Below are 13695 nucleotides of genomic sequence, written 5' to 3'. Positions count from 1 at the left end.
ATTGGTAGAAATGGAAAAGGTAGAAGCAATGGAAGGGGTGAAAATTGATAGACAGGATGTACTAGAAAGGCTGGGTATGCTTAGAGTGGATAAGTTGCCTGGTTCAGATGGCTTGCATCCCAGGTTGCTAAGGGAATTGGGGAAGGAGATAGCAGAAGGGCTTGCCATAATTTTCCAATCCTCTCTACATGCAGGGGAGGTGCCTGAGGATTGGAAAGTGGCAAATGAGACACCATTGTTCAAGAAAGGGTGTAAGAACAATCCTAGTAACTACAGGCCAATCAGTTTAACATCAGTGGTGGGTAAAGTTTTAGAAACAATAATTAAGGAAAAAATTAACAGGCACTTGGAGAGGTTTAAGCTAATTAAGGAGAGCCAGTACAGATTTGTAAAAGTCAGATCGTGTTTGACTAATCTAATTGAATTTTTTGATGAAGGGAATGCAATGAATGTTGTCTACATGGATTTTCGGAAGGCGTTTGACAAAGTACCTCATAGAAGGCTGGTTAACAAAATTGAGGCTCATGGAATAGGTGGGTCAGTGGCAGCTTGGATAAGGAATTGGCTTAAGGACAGAAAACAGCAAGTTGTGGTAAATGGCTGTTTTTCAGACTGGAGGATGGTAGACAGTGGTGTTCCCCAAGGGTCAGTGCTGGGGCCACTGCTTTTTTTGATATATATAAATGACCTGGATATTGGAATACAAAGTAGAATTTCTAAATTTGACGATGACACCAAACTTGGGGGTGTGGCAAACAGTGAGGATGATACCAATCAACTGCAACAGGACATAGAAAGGCTAGCAGAATGGGCAGACAAGTGGCAGATGGAATTTAATACAGAGGAGTGTGGGGTGATGCATTTTGGCAGAATAAACAGGGAGAGGCAATATACACTTAATGGCACAGTTTTAAAGAGTGTGCAGGGACAGAGGGACCTGGGAGGTAAAGTGCATAAGTCCCTGAAGATGGCGGGACATATTGAGAGAGTGGTTAACAAAGCATACGGGATCTTGCGCTTCATAAATAGAGGTATTGAGTACAAAAGTAGAGAAGTTGTGCTGAATCTTTATAAAGCGCTGGTTCGGCCACCGCTGGAGTATTGCGTCCAGTTCTGGTCACCACACTTTAGGAAGGATGTGAAGGCCCTTGAGAGGGTGCAGAGGAGATTTACCAGAATGGTTCCAGGGATGGGGGATCTTAGCTGCAAGGACAGGTTGGAGAAGCTGGATTTGTTTTCATTAGAGCAAAAGAGGTTGAGGGGTGATTTGATAGAGGTGTACAAGATTATGACGGGGAAAGGCTGATCCCACTAGTTGATGGTACAAGGACTAGGGGACACAGATTTAAGGTTTTGGGCAAGAGATACAGGGGGGATATGAGGAAAATCTTTTTTACGCAGCGAGTGGTGAGGACCTGGAACTCGCTGCCGACGGAAGTGGTGGAAGCGGAAACACTCGGGCCTAGAAATTCGGTTGGTAGCGCCAGCGATTAGCGCCTAAAGAGCCCGAGAATTGGGGCGTTACCCAAATTTCGGGCGGGCGCAGTGAATATAGCGCCACCTCCCATATTGAGTATCCTTTTAGCGCCGGCGCTAACTCTTTTCGCTCGCCCGCGGGCGCAGGCAGATCATGACGTCATTTCAGTGTGCAACGCCTTTTTGGCGCCCCAGACCGGATATTCGGTGGCGCCCGCAACCTTTCCGCCTGGCGCTATTAGTGACAGTTGGATGGAGCGTTCCCAGGCCCTTCTTGGACTCGGAGGGCACTATTTAAAGGGAACAGCACTAGTATAAAAGCTGCGGCCATTTGGGCTGGCGATTCTGATCGTTGCTGGAGAGAGTTGCTGACCTTCTGTTGGACAGTAATTTTCTCATTGAGCCTTCGGAGGCACTGGCACTGGCAGCTTGAGGGCCCGGCTCCCGAGCTGGTGATGCAGCATCTGAAAGCAGGGAGGTGGAAGAGTGGCTTTAGCAAAAGGACAGCTTGGCAGCAAGGGATGCCAGATTGCGGCAAGGCTATGACATGGGTCCACAGTGAGAAAGCATGCTGGCGGGGGTAACAAGTGGAAGGAGACAGTTGTTAAAGGTGTGAACCTTACCATCGCTGTGGACAATGGGGTCGGCAGCTGCAGTGGTTACAGGACCACGCAAACGTCCTCCAAGAATCTGGTGGCCTCTCTCCTCGAGATCCGTGAGAGTGACCACTTGTGGAGGTCCTCCACCGGTGCGAAGCTGGTCTTTGCCAATCCTCGCCAGCTTCGACTGCAGGGGAAAGGAGGGGAAGTTATGTGACATGATGCCCTGAGTGATCATCTCATGCACCCATGGTGCAAGAGCCCTTACATGACGCCTTGAGTCAAATGTGCACGTGTGTGCCCAGAAAGGGCCATGGGTGCTTGCTGGCAGATGGCCAATGGGGCACAGCCCACCCTGTAGCCATAAAGTCAGGTGCAAATGAAGGGATGCAGAAGTTTGCAGAAACAACACTCACCCTCACGACCCGAGTGAGGTCGTTGAATTTCTTTCTGCGTTGGACAGGGCTGCTGGAGTTGACCCTCTGGCATACATCCCTCCAAGCTCGTCGGTAGTCCTGATGATTCGGCCTCGTGCCATTGTCTGCGTAGAGAACATCTCGCCAGCGCTCCACTGCGGCCACCAATTGCTCCAGAGCCTCATTGGTGAAGCGCTCTGCTCTCTCTCACCTTCTCCATCTGGTCCAAGTTTTTAGCGCCAGAGAAGGGCCTGCGCCGATTCTGAGGCCTGCAAGGCGAAGAGTGTGGATGCTGAAGCTGACTGACCCACCCCTTTAAGAGCTGGCCGGCGCCTGGAAGTCTCGTGGTCATCAGTAATTGAGAGCACCTGCGCTGCGCCCGTCCGCTCCGATATTGGGTTGTGCTGGAAGTTTAGCGCCTTAGGAGTCCCGTGTAATGCCTGAATTCGCGCCTCAATCCCCTTTAGGGGCGATGCAACCCAATATCGCGCCAGGCGGCGATAAGTTTCGTCTGGCGATAAACTTTGCACAGCGCCAGTTCGAACGCCTCAAGCGGGGCTATACCCAATTTCTAGGCCTCAATGTTTTCAAGGGGAGACTGGATAGGCACTTGAGGGAAATAAACTTGCAGGACTACGGGGATAGAGCGGGGAATGGGACTGACTGGATTGCTCTACAGAGAGCCGGCACGGACTCGGTGGGCCAAATGGCCTCCTTTTGTGCCGTTATGACTCTGACTTCCCAAAGTCAGCTCCATTCGGAATACCGCTAGCTAAAAACAACAGCACTGAACCCTGTTTGAAAAGCACGTGATATAAAATACTGCAATTTCCTGATTTTTGTCACAGATGTCCCTTTTCAACAAATGCAACATAGACCTACTTGAATGTTTTTTCAATAGCCACATGATTAGCAGAAGCTGATGCATTTGGTTGTGCTGGAGGGTCTTTTGGATGCGAAAGAGTTCAAATTATTTGTCTGCACAAATGACATCCTCTGTGACTGTGACCGTGACCATGGTAAACTATCCCTCCTCGTCCTTCCCGACCCCTCTGCAGCCTTTGACACAGTTGATCACTCCATCCTCCTTCAGCGCCTCTCCATTGTCCAGCTGGGTGGGACTGCACTCGCCTGGTTCCATTCTTATCTATCTAATCGTAGCCAGAGAATCACCTGCAACGGCTTCTCTTCCTGCTCCCGCATCGTGACCTCTGGTGTCCCCCAAGGATCTATCCTTGGCCCACTCCTATTTCTCATCTACAATCTGCCTCTCGGTGACATCATCTGAAAACACAGCCTCAGTTTCCACATGTCCATGCCATCACTAAGAACGCCTATTTCCACTTCCAGAACATCGCCCGTCTTCCCCCCGCCTCAATTCACCTGCTGCTGAAACCCTCATCCTGCCTTTGGTCACCTCGAGACTTGACGATTCCAACACACTCCTGGCTGGCCTCCCATCTTCATCAACTGGAGGTTATCTCAAATTCAGCTGCCCGTATCCTAACTCGCGCCAAGTCCCATTCACCCGTCGCCCCTGTGCTCGCTGACCTACATTGGCTCCCGGTTAAACAACACCTTGATTTTAAAAATTCTCATCCTTGTTTTCAAATCCCTCCATGGCCTCGCCCCTCCCTATCTCTGTAACCTACTCCAGCCCATGACCCTCAGAGATATCTGCGCTCCTCTAATTCTGCACTCCTCTAATTCTGCGCTCCTCTAATTCTGCACTCCTCTAATTCTGCGCTCCTCTAATTCTGCGCTCCTCTAATTCTGCACTCCTCTAATTCTGCGCTCCTCTAATTCTGCGCTCCTCTAATTCTGCGCTCCTCTAATTCTGCGCTCCTCTAATTCTGCGCTCCTCTAATTCTGCGCTCCTCTAATTCTGCACTCCTGAGCATTCCCAGTTTTAATCATTCAACCATTGGTGGCCGTGCCTTCAGCTGCCTGGGCCCTAAGCTCGAGAGTTCCCTCCCTAAACCCCTCCGCCTCTCTACCTCTCTTTCTTCCTTTAAGATGCTCCTTAAAACCTACCTCTTTGACCAAGCTCGTCTTCACATTTCCTTATGTGGCTCGGTGTCAGATTTTGCCTGATAACAGTCCTGTGAAGCGCCTTGGGACAAGTAGTCGTTCCACTGACTTCTCGTTTTGCTCAAATTAAATGAGCCAATTTGCTGTTTGTCTTTTACTATAGCTGGAAGAAAAAAGTGACTAATTAGTCACTTCTGCTTTAATCTGAAGGTGTGAGCTCGACTTTCGGTATAGGCTCGTCTTTAAATACATATACAATCAAATATGTTGCAGACTGCCCCGATTAATCTAACCCGAACCCTTGTCATCTCAGGTGCATATGAAGACTGAGTACCAGCAGAGGGAAATACAGCAAGAAGAGAGTCCACGGAAAAAGAGCATCACACTCAGCGCATCCCAGAAGAAGTGCATTCATTCAGTGCTAAAGGAGCAGTAAGTACCAGAGAGCCTTTCTGGTGCATCAGCTGAACTGCAAACGTGGGAAATTGCACTGAAGTGGCACAACTGATCAGCTGGCCAACTTTGCTATGGATCGTAATGTGAGAAGCGAAGTATCAGATTCTGTCCTCTTCCTTAAAGGAGGCTAATGGTGGAGACCTTCTGAGGAAGGACATTGTGTTTTATTTTGAAAGTAAGAAATGAAATCAGGATGAAAAAGAAAATTGTCTCTCAGACAGGGAGAAGATAGGACTACAATCGATAAATCTTAAATCTGGAATATATAAGATACAGATTTCCGGTTCAATTCACAAGGGGGTTCTATTGTTACACTGGCGTACAAGTATAGAGCACATAGGAAGAAACATAGGAGTAGGACATTCAGCCCCTCGAGCTTGTTCGCCATTCAGTGAGATCATGGCTGATCTGTATCATAACTCCATCTACCACCTTGGTTCTGTAACCCTTAACACCCTTGCCTAACAAAAATTTATCAATCGCAGTTTTAACATTTTCATTTGACCGAGTCTCAACAGCTTTTTAGGAAAGAGAGTTCCACCACCCTTTGTGTGAAGAAGTGCTTCCTGACATCGCCCCTGAACAGCCTAGCTCTAATTTTAAGGTTATGTCCCCTTGTTCTGGACTCCCCACACCAGAGGAAATAGTTTCTATATTTACCCTATCAAATCCTAAATCACCTGAAACATCTGTTAGATCACCCCTTAATCTTCTATACTCCAAGGGAATACAAGCCTTGTCTGTGTAGCCTATATATACTTATAATTTAACCCAGTCTAAGACCAATACTCTAAACATAGTGAAAAGCTGAGGCCACGGTACAGATTCCTGGGGGACACCACTAGTCACATCCTGACAATTGGAGTACATGCCCATTATTCCTACTCTCTGTCTCCTCCCTCCTAACCAATTTCGACCCACATCAATAGGTTGCCTCCAATTTCATGCGCTCTCAATTTCATTAACAGTCTCTTCTGTGGAACCTTGACGAAAGCCTTCTGGAAGTCCATAGAAATAGCATCCATAGACACTCCCTTATCTACCACGTTAGTCACCTCTTCCAAAAACTCAATCAGGTTCGTTAGATATGACTTACCCTTTACAATCCACGCGGGCTCTCTCTGATCAGCTCATATTTATCCAAGTGCTCAGTCACTCTGTCCCTAATAACAGATTCCAGTAACTTCCCCACAACTGACGTTAGACTAATAGGCCTATAATGTCCTAGTTTCTCTCCTACGCTTCTTACATAGTGGAGTTACATTGGCAATTTTCCAATCCAAGGGGACAATTCCTGAATCGAGAGTGTTTTGGAAGATCATGACTAATGCATCTACAATTTCTTCACTTACTTCTTTTAATACCATGGGGTGGAAACCGCCAGGTCCTGAAGATTTGTATATCTTTAGTCTCATTGTTTTATCCATTTTTTAAAATTCATTTTTAAAACTCTGCACAGGAGGAGGCCATTCGGCCCATCGAGCTTGTGCCGGCTCTTTGAAAGAGCTCTCCAATTAGTCCCACTCCCCCCTGCTCATTCCCAAGAGCCCTGCAAATTTTCCCCGTTCGAGTATTTATCCAATTCCCTTTTGAAAGTTACTATTGAATCTGCTTCCACCGCACTTTCAGGCAGCGTGTTCCAGATCACAACAACTCGCTGTGTACCACTGGAAACAGTTTCTCTTTATTCTATCAAAACCCTTCATGATTTCGAACACCTCTATTAAATCTCCTCTTACCTTTCTCTGCTCTAAGGAGAACAACCCCAGCTTCTCCACACTCATCCCTGATACCATTCTGGTAAATCTCTTCTGCACCCTCTCCAAGGTCTTGACATCCATCCTAAAGTGCGGTGCCCAGAATTGAACACAACACTCCAGCTGAGGCCTAACCAGTGTTGTAAAAAGGTTTAGCACAACTTCCTTGTTTTTGTACTCTATGCCTCTATTTACAAAGCCAAGGATCACATTTGCTTTTTTAACAGCCTTCTAACTTGTCCTGCCACCTTCAAAGATTTGTGTCCAGACACCCCCAGGTCTCTCTGTTCCTGCACCCCCTTTAACATTGTACCATTTAGTTTATATTCCCTCTCATCATTCTTCCTACCAAAATGTATTACTTCACACTTCTCTGCATTAAGTTCCATCTGCCATGTCTCTGCCCATTTCACCAGTCTCTGTTTTCTTCAAGTCTTTTACTATCATAGAGTCATAGAGTTTTACAGCACAGAAAGAGGCCCTTTGGCCCATCGTGTCTGCGCCGCCCATCCATCCCTGTCCAGTCTAATCCCATTTTCCAGCATTTGGTCCATAGCCTTGTATGCAATGGCATTTCAAGTGCTCATCCAAATGCTTCTTGAATGTTGTGAGGGTTCCTGCCTCTACCACCCTTTTAGGCATTGAGTTCCACATTCCAACCACCCTCTGGGTGAAAAAGTTCCTCCTCAAATCCCCTCTAAATCTCCTGCCCCTTACCCTGAATCTATGCCCCCTTGTTATTGACCCCCCTACTAAGGGGAAAAGTTCCTCTTTATCTACCCTATCTATGCCCCTCATCATTTTGTACACCTCAATCAGGTCCCCCCTCAGCCTTCTTTGCTCCAAGGAAAACAACCCCAGCCTGTTTAGTCTTCATAGCTGAGGCGCTCCATCCCAGGTAACATCCTGGTGAATCTTCTCTGCACCCTCTCCAAAGCAATCACATCCTTCCTATAGTGAGGCGACCAGAACTGCACACAGTACTCCAGCTGTGGCCTCACCAGCGTTTTGTACAGCTTCATCATAACCTCCCTGCTCTTATATTCTATGCCTCGGCTAATGAAGGCAAGTATCCCATATGCCTTTTTAACCACCTTATCTACCTGTTCTGCTGCCTTCAGGGATCTATGTACATGTACACCAAGGTCCCTCTGACCCTCTGTACTTCCTAGGGTCCTACCACTCATTGTGTATTCCCTTGCCTTATTTGTCCGTCCAAAATGCATCACCTCGCACTTTTCAGGGTTAAATTCCATTTGCCACTTTTCCGCCCATCTGACCAACCCGTTTATATCGTCCTGTAGCCTGAGGCTTTCCTCCTCGCAATTTACCACCCCACCAATTTTCGTGTCATCTGCGAACTTACTGATCATACCTTTTACATTCTCATCCAAATCATTTATGTAGATCACAAACAACAAGGGACCCAGCACCAATCCCTGAGGTACCCCACTGGACACAGGCTTCCAGTCACAAAAGCAACCTTCGACCATCACCCTCTGCCTCCTGCCACTCAGCCAGTTTAGGATCCAACGCGCCAAGGCACCCTGGATCCCATGGGCTCTTACCTTCTTGACCAGTCTCCTATGTGGGACTTTGTCAAAAGCTTTACTGAAGTCCATGTAAACCACATCCACAGCATTTCCCTCATCCACCCCCCTAGTCACCCCCTCGAAAAATTCAATCAGATTTGTCAGACATGATTTACCCTTGACAAAGCCATGCTGACTATCCCCGATTAATCCTTGCCTCTCCAAGTGGAGACTAATTTTGTCCCTCAGAATTTTTTCCAATAATTTCCCTACCACAGATGTTAGGCTCACTGGCCTGTAATTCCCTGGTTTATCCCTGCTACCCTTCTTGAATAATGGTACTACATTAGCTGTTCTCCAGTCCTCTGGTACATCCCCTGTGGCCAGAGAGGTTCTGAAAATTTGTGTCAGAGCCCCTGCAATCTCCTCCTTTGCCTCCCACAGCAGCCTGGGATACATCTCGTCCGGGCCTGGGGATTTATCCACTTTTTGGCCTGCTAAAACCGCTAGCACCTCCTCCCTCTCGATGCTAATATGTTCAAGTATGTCACAGTCCCCTTGCCCGATTTCTATGTCTGCATCGTCTTTCTCCATAGTGAACACAGATGCAAAAAATTCATTTAAAACCCTGCCTACATCATCTGGCTCTACACACAGATTGCCACTTTGGTCCCTAATGGGCCCTACCCTTTCCCTGGTTATCCTCTTGCCCTTAATATACTTATAAAACATCTTAGGATTTTCCTTTATTTTGCTCGCCAGTGTTATTTCATGGCCCCTCTTCGCCCTCCTAATTTCTTTTTTAAGTATGCCCCTGCACTTTTTATACTCCTCTAGGGCTTCTTCCGTCTTTAGTCTTTTGTAACTGCCAAAAGCCCCCCTTTTATTTCTAATGCATTTTTGTATATCCCTTGTCATCCAAGGTTCCCTTTGCTTGTTGGTCCCACCCTTGACCTTTACAGGAACATGTTGGCGTTGTACTCTCTCTATTTCCCTTCTGAAAGTCTCCCACTGTATCCTCCTCACTGTTTACTGCATTTGAGTTTTGTGTCATCTACAAACTTTGAAATTATGCCCTGTATGTCCAAGTTATTAATGTACATCAAAAATATATACTTTTGAATCTAGTTAGTTCCTCCCTTTGATTTATATTTACTTTTCCTTGTATCTCTGGTACTTTGACATTTTTCACTGTGAAGTAAGTATTTAGCAAGTCTGCCATTTCCTGATTTTCAATTACAATATCACCTGTGTTTATCTTTAAAAGGCCCACATTACTCTTAGCCACTCTTTCTTTTAATATACTTGTAAAAACCTTTTGTGTTGTCCTTGGTATCCCTTGCAAGATTTTTCTCATTGCCATTTTGCAGCTCTTCTTTGTATACGCCCTTGCTTTTCGTTTTATACTATCTCTCCCTTCTCTTGTTGGCCAAGGTTGTTTAATTACACAAATAGAGCTCTGGTCCTTTAGGGGTATTCTACTAAATACTTCTTTGAACACCTCCCACTGTTCATCTGTGGTTTTATCCGTTAATAGTTCTGCCCAGTCTATTGCGGTCAATTTCTGCCTCATTTCTCCAAAGTCAGCCTTGGTTGATGACTCGCCCTCCTCCCTCTCAAACCTAATATCGAATTCCATCACATTATGGTCACTGTGGGCTCGGTGTTCCCTTACTGTTAGATTATTGACAAATTCAGGCTCATTACATATCATGAAATCTAAGATGGCCTGTTCTCTTGTTGGTTCAAGAACAGATTGTTCCAGAAAACACTTCAGAAATTCACTGCTTTTGGTACTTGAGCTGTTCTGCTTCTTGCTGTCTGTGAAAATTGAAGTCTCCCATTATAACCACTCTGAGTTAACTTCTGTATCAGACTGCTTGTGGGGAACAAATGACACCTCTGGACCAAGAATGTAGCTATTGCAGATCGGAATATCCAATTTGCAGTTAAACTAACCTCTTGTACAAGTTCAGCGTTGCCTCCTTGTTTTTATAATCTTTGTCTCTGGCAACAAAGCCTGGGTTCTTTGCTTTTTCATGTCTTTACTTACAGCCAACTCTAAAGCCCCGTGTATCTGCACACCAAGGTCTCTCTGCTCCATTTAAAATCGTACAATTTAAAGGTGTGTTTTCTTATTGCTCCCAAAATGTATTACAGCACGCTTTGCTACATTGAACTGCATCTGCCACCTGTCTGCCCATCCTGCTCACTTATATACAGGAAACTTTGTGCTTTCCGGCACCGACGGGACCGAGTTGTTGCCGTTCCCTCAAAACTGCCGGACAAACCAGCGTTAATGTTGAAGCATACGGAGCTTTTCAGCTCCCTATCTGGCAACAAACACTGTTGCTTAGCAACAGCTTCTAAACAGTCGGCCGTACCTTGGAAGCGTCTGTCGCTTAGCAACAGCTTCAGAGAGACTTTGCAGAGCCTGTCTGTTGGGGGAAAAAAAGCCATGAGAAGAAAAAAAAACGAACAAAACGGCTCCTGATTTTTGCCGGTGGCTCGAGCTTGCCGGACATTTAGCCTCCGGATAACACAAAGTTTCATGTATGTCCTCCTACAGTCTTCCACAGTTCCTGTTACATTTTGCCACTTTAGTGTCACCAGCAAATTTTTTTGTGCAATTTCATATGGTCGAACAAGCACGCCAGGGCCAGTCAGCATAGATTTTTTTGTCTGTGGTTGAGATGAATGTCACTCATGTTTAAGTGGTAAATATTGACAGCACCAATGCTAAGGACACGCTCTTGTGACTGGACTGAAACTGATGTTACTTTGAGCTACAAGGACAGGAGACGCATCTAGGGGAAGAAAAATGGGGGAGGAATGCATTAACCCCTCAATGTTTGCTAATGTACCATCACTTCAGATCTAATTTGTTCTAATCCTACTTTTAAAAAGTTTTTTTTTTTTACTGGTCTTTGGTGTCTACCAGTGATCTTAATTGGTATCCAAAAATCACCTGTATTCCACTTTTCCACAGCTGTCCCCAGTGCTGCTCCAAGATAAATGGAGTTAAGATATAAATCAGCCATGATCTAATGGAATGACAGAATAGAGTTGAGGGGCTGAATGGTCTACTCCTGTTCCTATAAACTGAGCTCCTTTAAATTGTTTTAATAGTCTTAATTTTCTTTTTCAGGAGCGACCGTATAGCTGAAATGGTGAAGAAGATTAACGACATCCGAACTCATGTGAACTTTTAAGTCCTGAACTTTTCTATTTTGTCCTCTGGTGACAAGTTATTTTTCAAGATGCAATGTTTGATATGGGGGTGCGGGGGAGAGACGACGACGATTCCTCTGAAAGAACATTGAGGTCAACCAAAATGACAGCATTTCAAGCACTGCCGATCTCATTCCAGTTGCCAGTTTTGATGGTATTTTGTACAAGAGGGAATGGATTTTATTCTGGGTATAATTTCACTAGGTTTTCTATTTGTAGGATGCATAAAGACCCAAATTGTTTCAACCTTGCATCTCTCTAATTGATATAGTTTTGCTATTATTATGCACCACTTCAGTTATAAAAATTTACTGAGAGGTACTAGTGCTGCACCAAAAAGTAGTGGAAATATACCCATCGACTACAGATTATTAAACTAGTTTTTTGTATACTATGTTTCATTAATTCCAAATTACTAACTAGTGATAACCCATCTCTTGCTGGACTAAATGAGGCCAGCTCCCTTCAAAAGAACAGGATATTTCCTTTTCTGCTCCTCACTGAAGTCCCTGACCCGTGCCATGTAGTTTCACCCTTTGCCTATTCTTCATGTTCAAGCTTAGAGATTGGCGTCAGCAGGCAATTCAGGCCCACGGCCTAATCCAAGAATCGTGTGTTGGTTTAAAACAGCAAAATATTCAATTGGGGCGATGGATAAACATTCCCTCCTGCTCCCGGCGCCGCTCTGAACCAGGCCTCTGGCATTTCCTTTTCCTGCTCTTGCAGTGTTGGTGCTTCAATCCGGTTTCAACAGAGGAAGATGATGGCTATAAATCCGGCTCTCGCCACCACTCGGCACAATTTTTTGGTGCTTAGGGTTGCTGCTGATTTTAGGCTTTTTAAATCAATCATTGCTTGTGAGATGCTTTTTAATATATAACGGAAACTTTCACTAGTCTTTTTGCTGAACTGGTTTAGAAGGCCCAGCCCAGAGTAACTATATCCTTTGACATGGCTTGGAACTTCAACAGTCAGCACACTATTTGATTAGAGGAAGTTGTCTGATTATATCTCCAGAGCCCCTGCCTGGATGGCTGTAGCAGCACACCTGGTTTTACTGCCTCCGGTCAGCTGAGCGGGAAAACCAGCCACATTTCCCACTCTGGATTGCTGTCCAGTGACTCCTGTGGGAAAGTCTATGTGTAAGCCTGGTGAAGATGGGATCGGAATTCGCTCGAATGTCCGTCGTGGTTGAATAGACTGCTGAAATTTGTTGTTTGGGTTCCCTCGTGAAAAGTGGTCACTTGGGTGAAATGGCGATTGGGGGGGTTGTGGGGAGAAGGACAGAGATGACTGCTGGTACATATGGAACTTTACATGGCATGAGACAGTACTTTAGAAAAGGACAGGGTGACGTTTTGCCCAGATTCTTCCCATCTAGGTTTGTTTCTATAACTATCTGAAGCAAACATTTTAAAATGTTTGAGATATTTCGCAAGCTCTTGCAAATGAGTCTGTCAATTTGTGTACTTGAATATCTGTTTAATTGTGCACCCCACAGCTGTTATTTTGATTTATGGAAAGTGAATGTGATAGCTTCTGTAAATATTCAGTTCCAATCCTGTAAATGCCATGCAAAAAAAGAGTAATTTTAACCTAACGCACTTGGTGGGGATCAGGCCAAACACCGGTTTTACTCAAGTTTACTCTCCATTGAGATCAGTTTCCCACTGGATGGGTTAGGTTCAAATTAACCCCCGATATTTTTTTAAAGTAATATTTAGACATTTGACCCAAAGTATACAAGAAAATGAGTAAGATCCTTTTTTAAAAAGTAGATTGATTTGTAATTTTGTGTACTTTATATATACTTTTACGTGTCTGAATAAATGCTTTTATACGGTACATCAGGTTGTCTTGTTCATGAAACTGGATAAAATGTGCCTAACTCATAGGAGGTCATACAGTAGGGCTGAGGGTGTTGCATCGCATCCATTTCTCAAGTAGAGGCATGGGGAATGAAAAAAGAAAATGCTGCAGGCCAGGTCGCACCTGTGGAGAGACGAGTTAACGTTTCAGGTCAATGGCCTTTTGTCAGAACTGGAAAAAGTTAGCAATGTAACAGGTTTCATCTGAGGGTAGGAAGGGCACAGAACGTACTCCGGATGGGGGACTGCAATGTCCATCACCAAGAGTGGCTCGGTAGTACCACTACTGACTAAGCTGGCCGATTCCTGAAGGACATAGTTGCCAGAGT

The 13695-nt window shown here is 45.3% G+C and overlaps 1 protein-coding gene across 2 annotated transcripts in view; it reads left to right on the top strand.

The window, feature by feature from the left end:
• The window catches only part of nup88 (nucleoporin 88), a 63994-nt gene extending 50651 nt beyond the window's left edge, over window positions 1-13343 (top strand). For both annotated transcript variants that reach the window (XM_085964132.1, XM_085964131.1), the window contains 2 exons: window positions 4836-4954; window positions 11416-13343. In XM_085964132.1, coding sequence (XP_085820258.1) covers window positions 4836-4954; window positions 11416-11479 — 183 coding nt within the window. In that variant the 3' untranslated portion in view covers window positions 11480-13343. The remainder of the gene's footprint in view (window positions 1-4835; window positions 4955-11415) is intronic.
• The last annotated feature ends 352 nt before the right edge of the window (window positions 13344-13695 follow it).

The sequence above is a fragment of the Somniosus microcephalus genome, chromosome 22 (assembly GCF_052327205.1).
Source record: "Somniosus microcephalus isolate GS21.2 chromosome 22, FLI_Smic_1.0, whole genome shotgun sequence".
Lineage (NCBI taxonomy): Eukaryota > Metazoa > Chordata > Chondrichthyes > Squaliformes > Somniosidae > Somniosus > Somniosus microcephalus.
The sequence above is the reverse complement of the archived record's forward strand: the minus strand, read 5'-3'. Positions and strand labels throughout refer to the sequence as shown.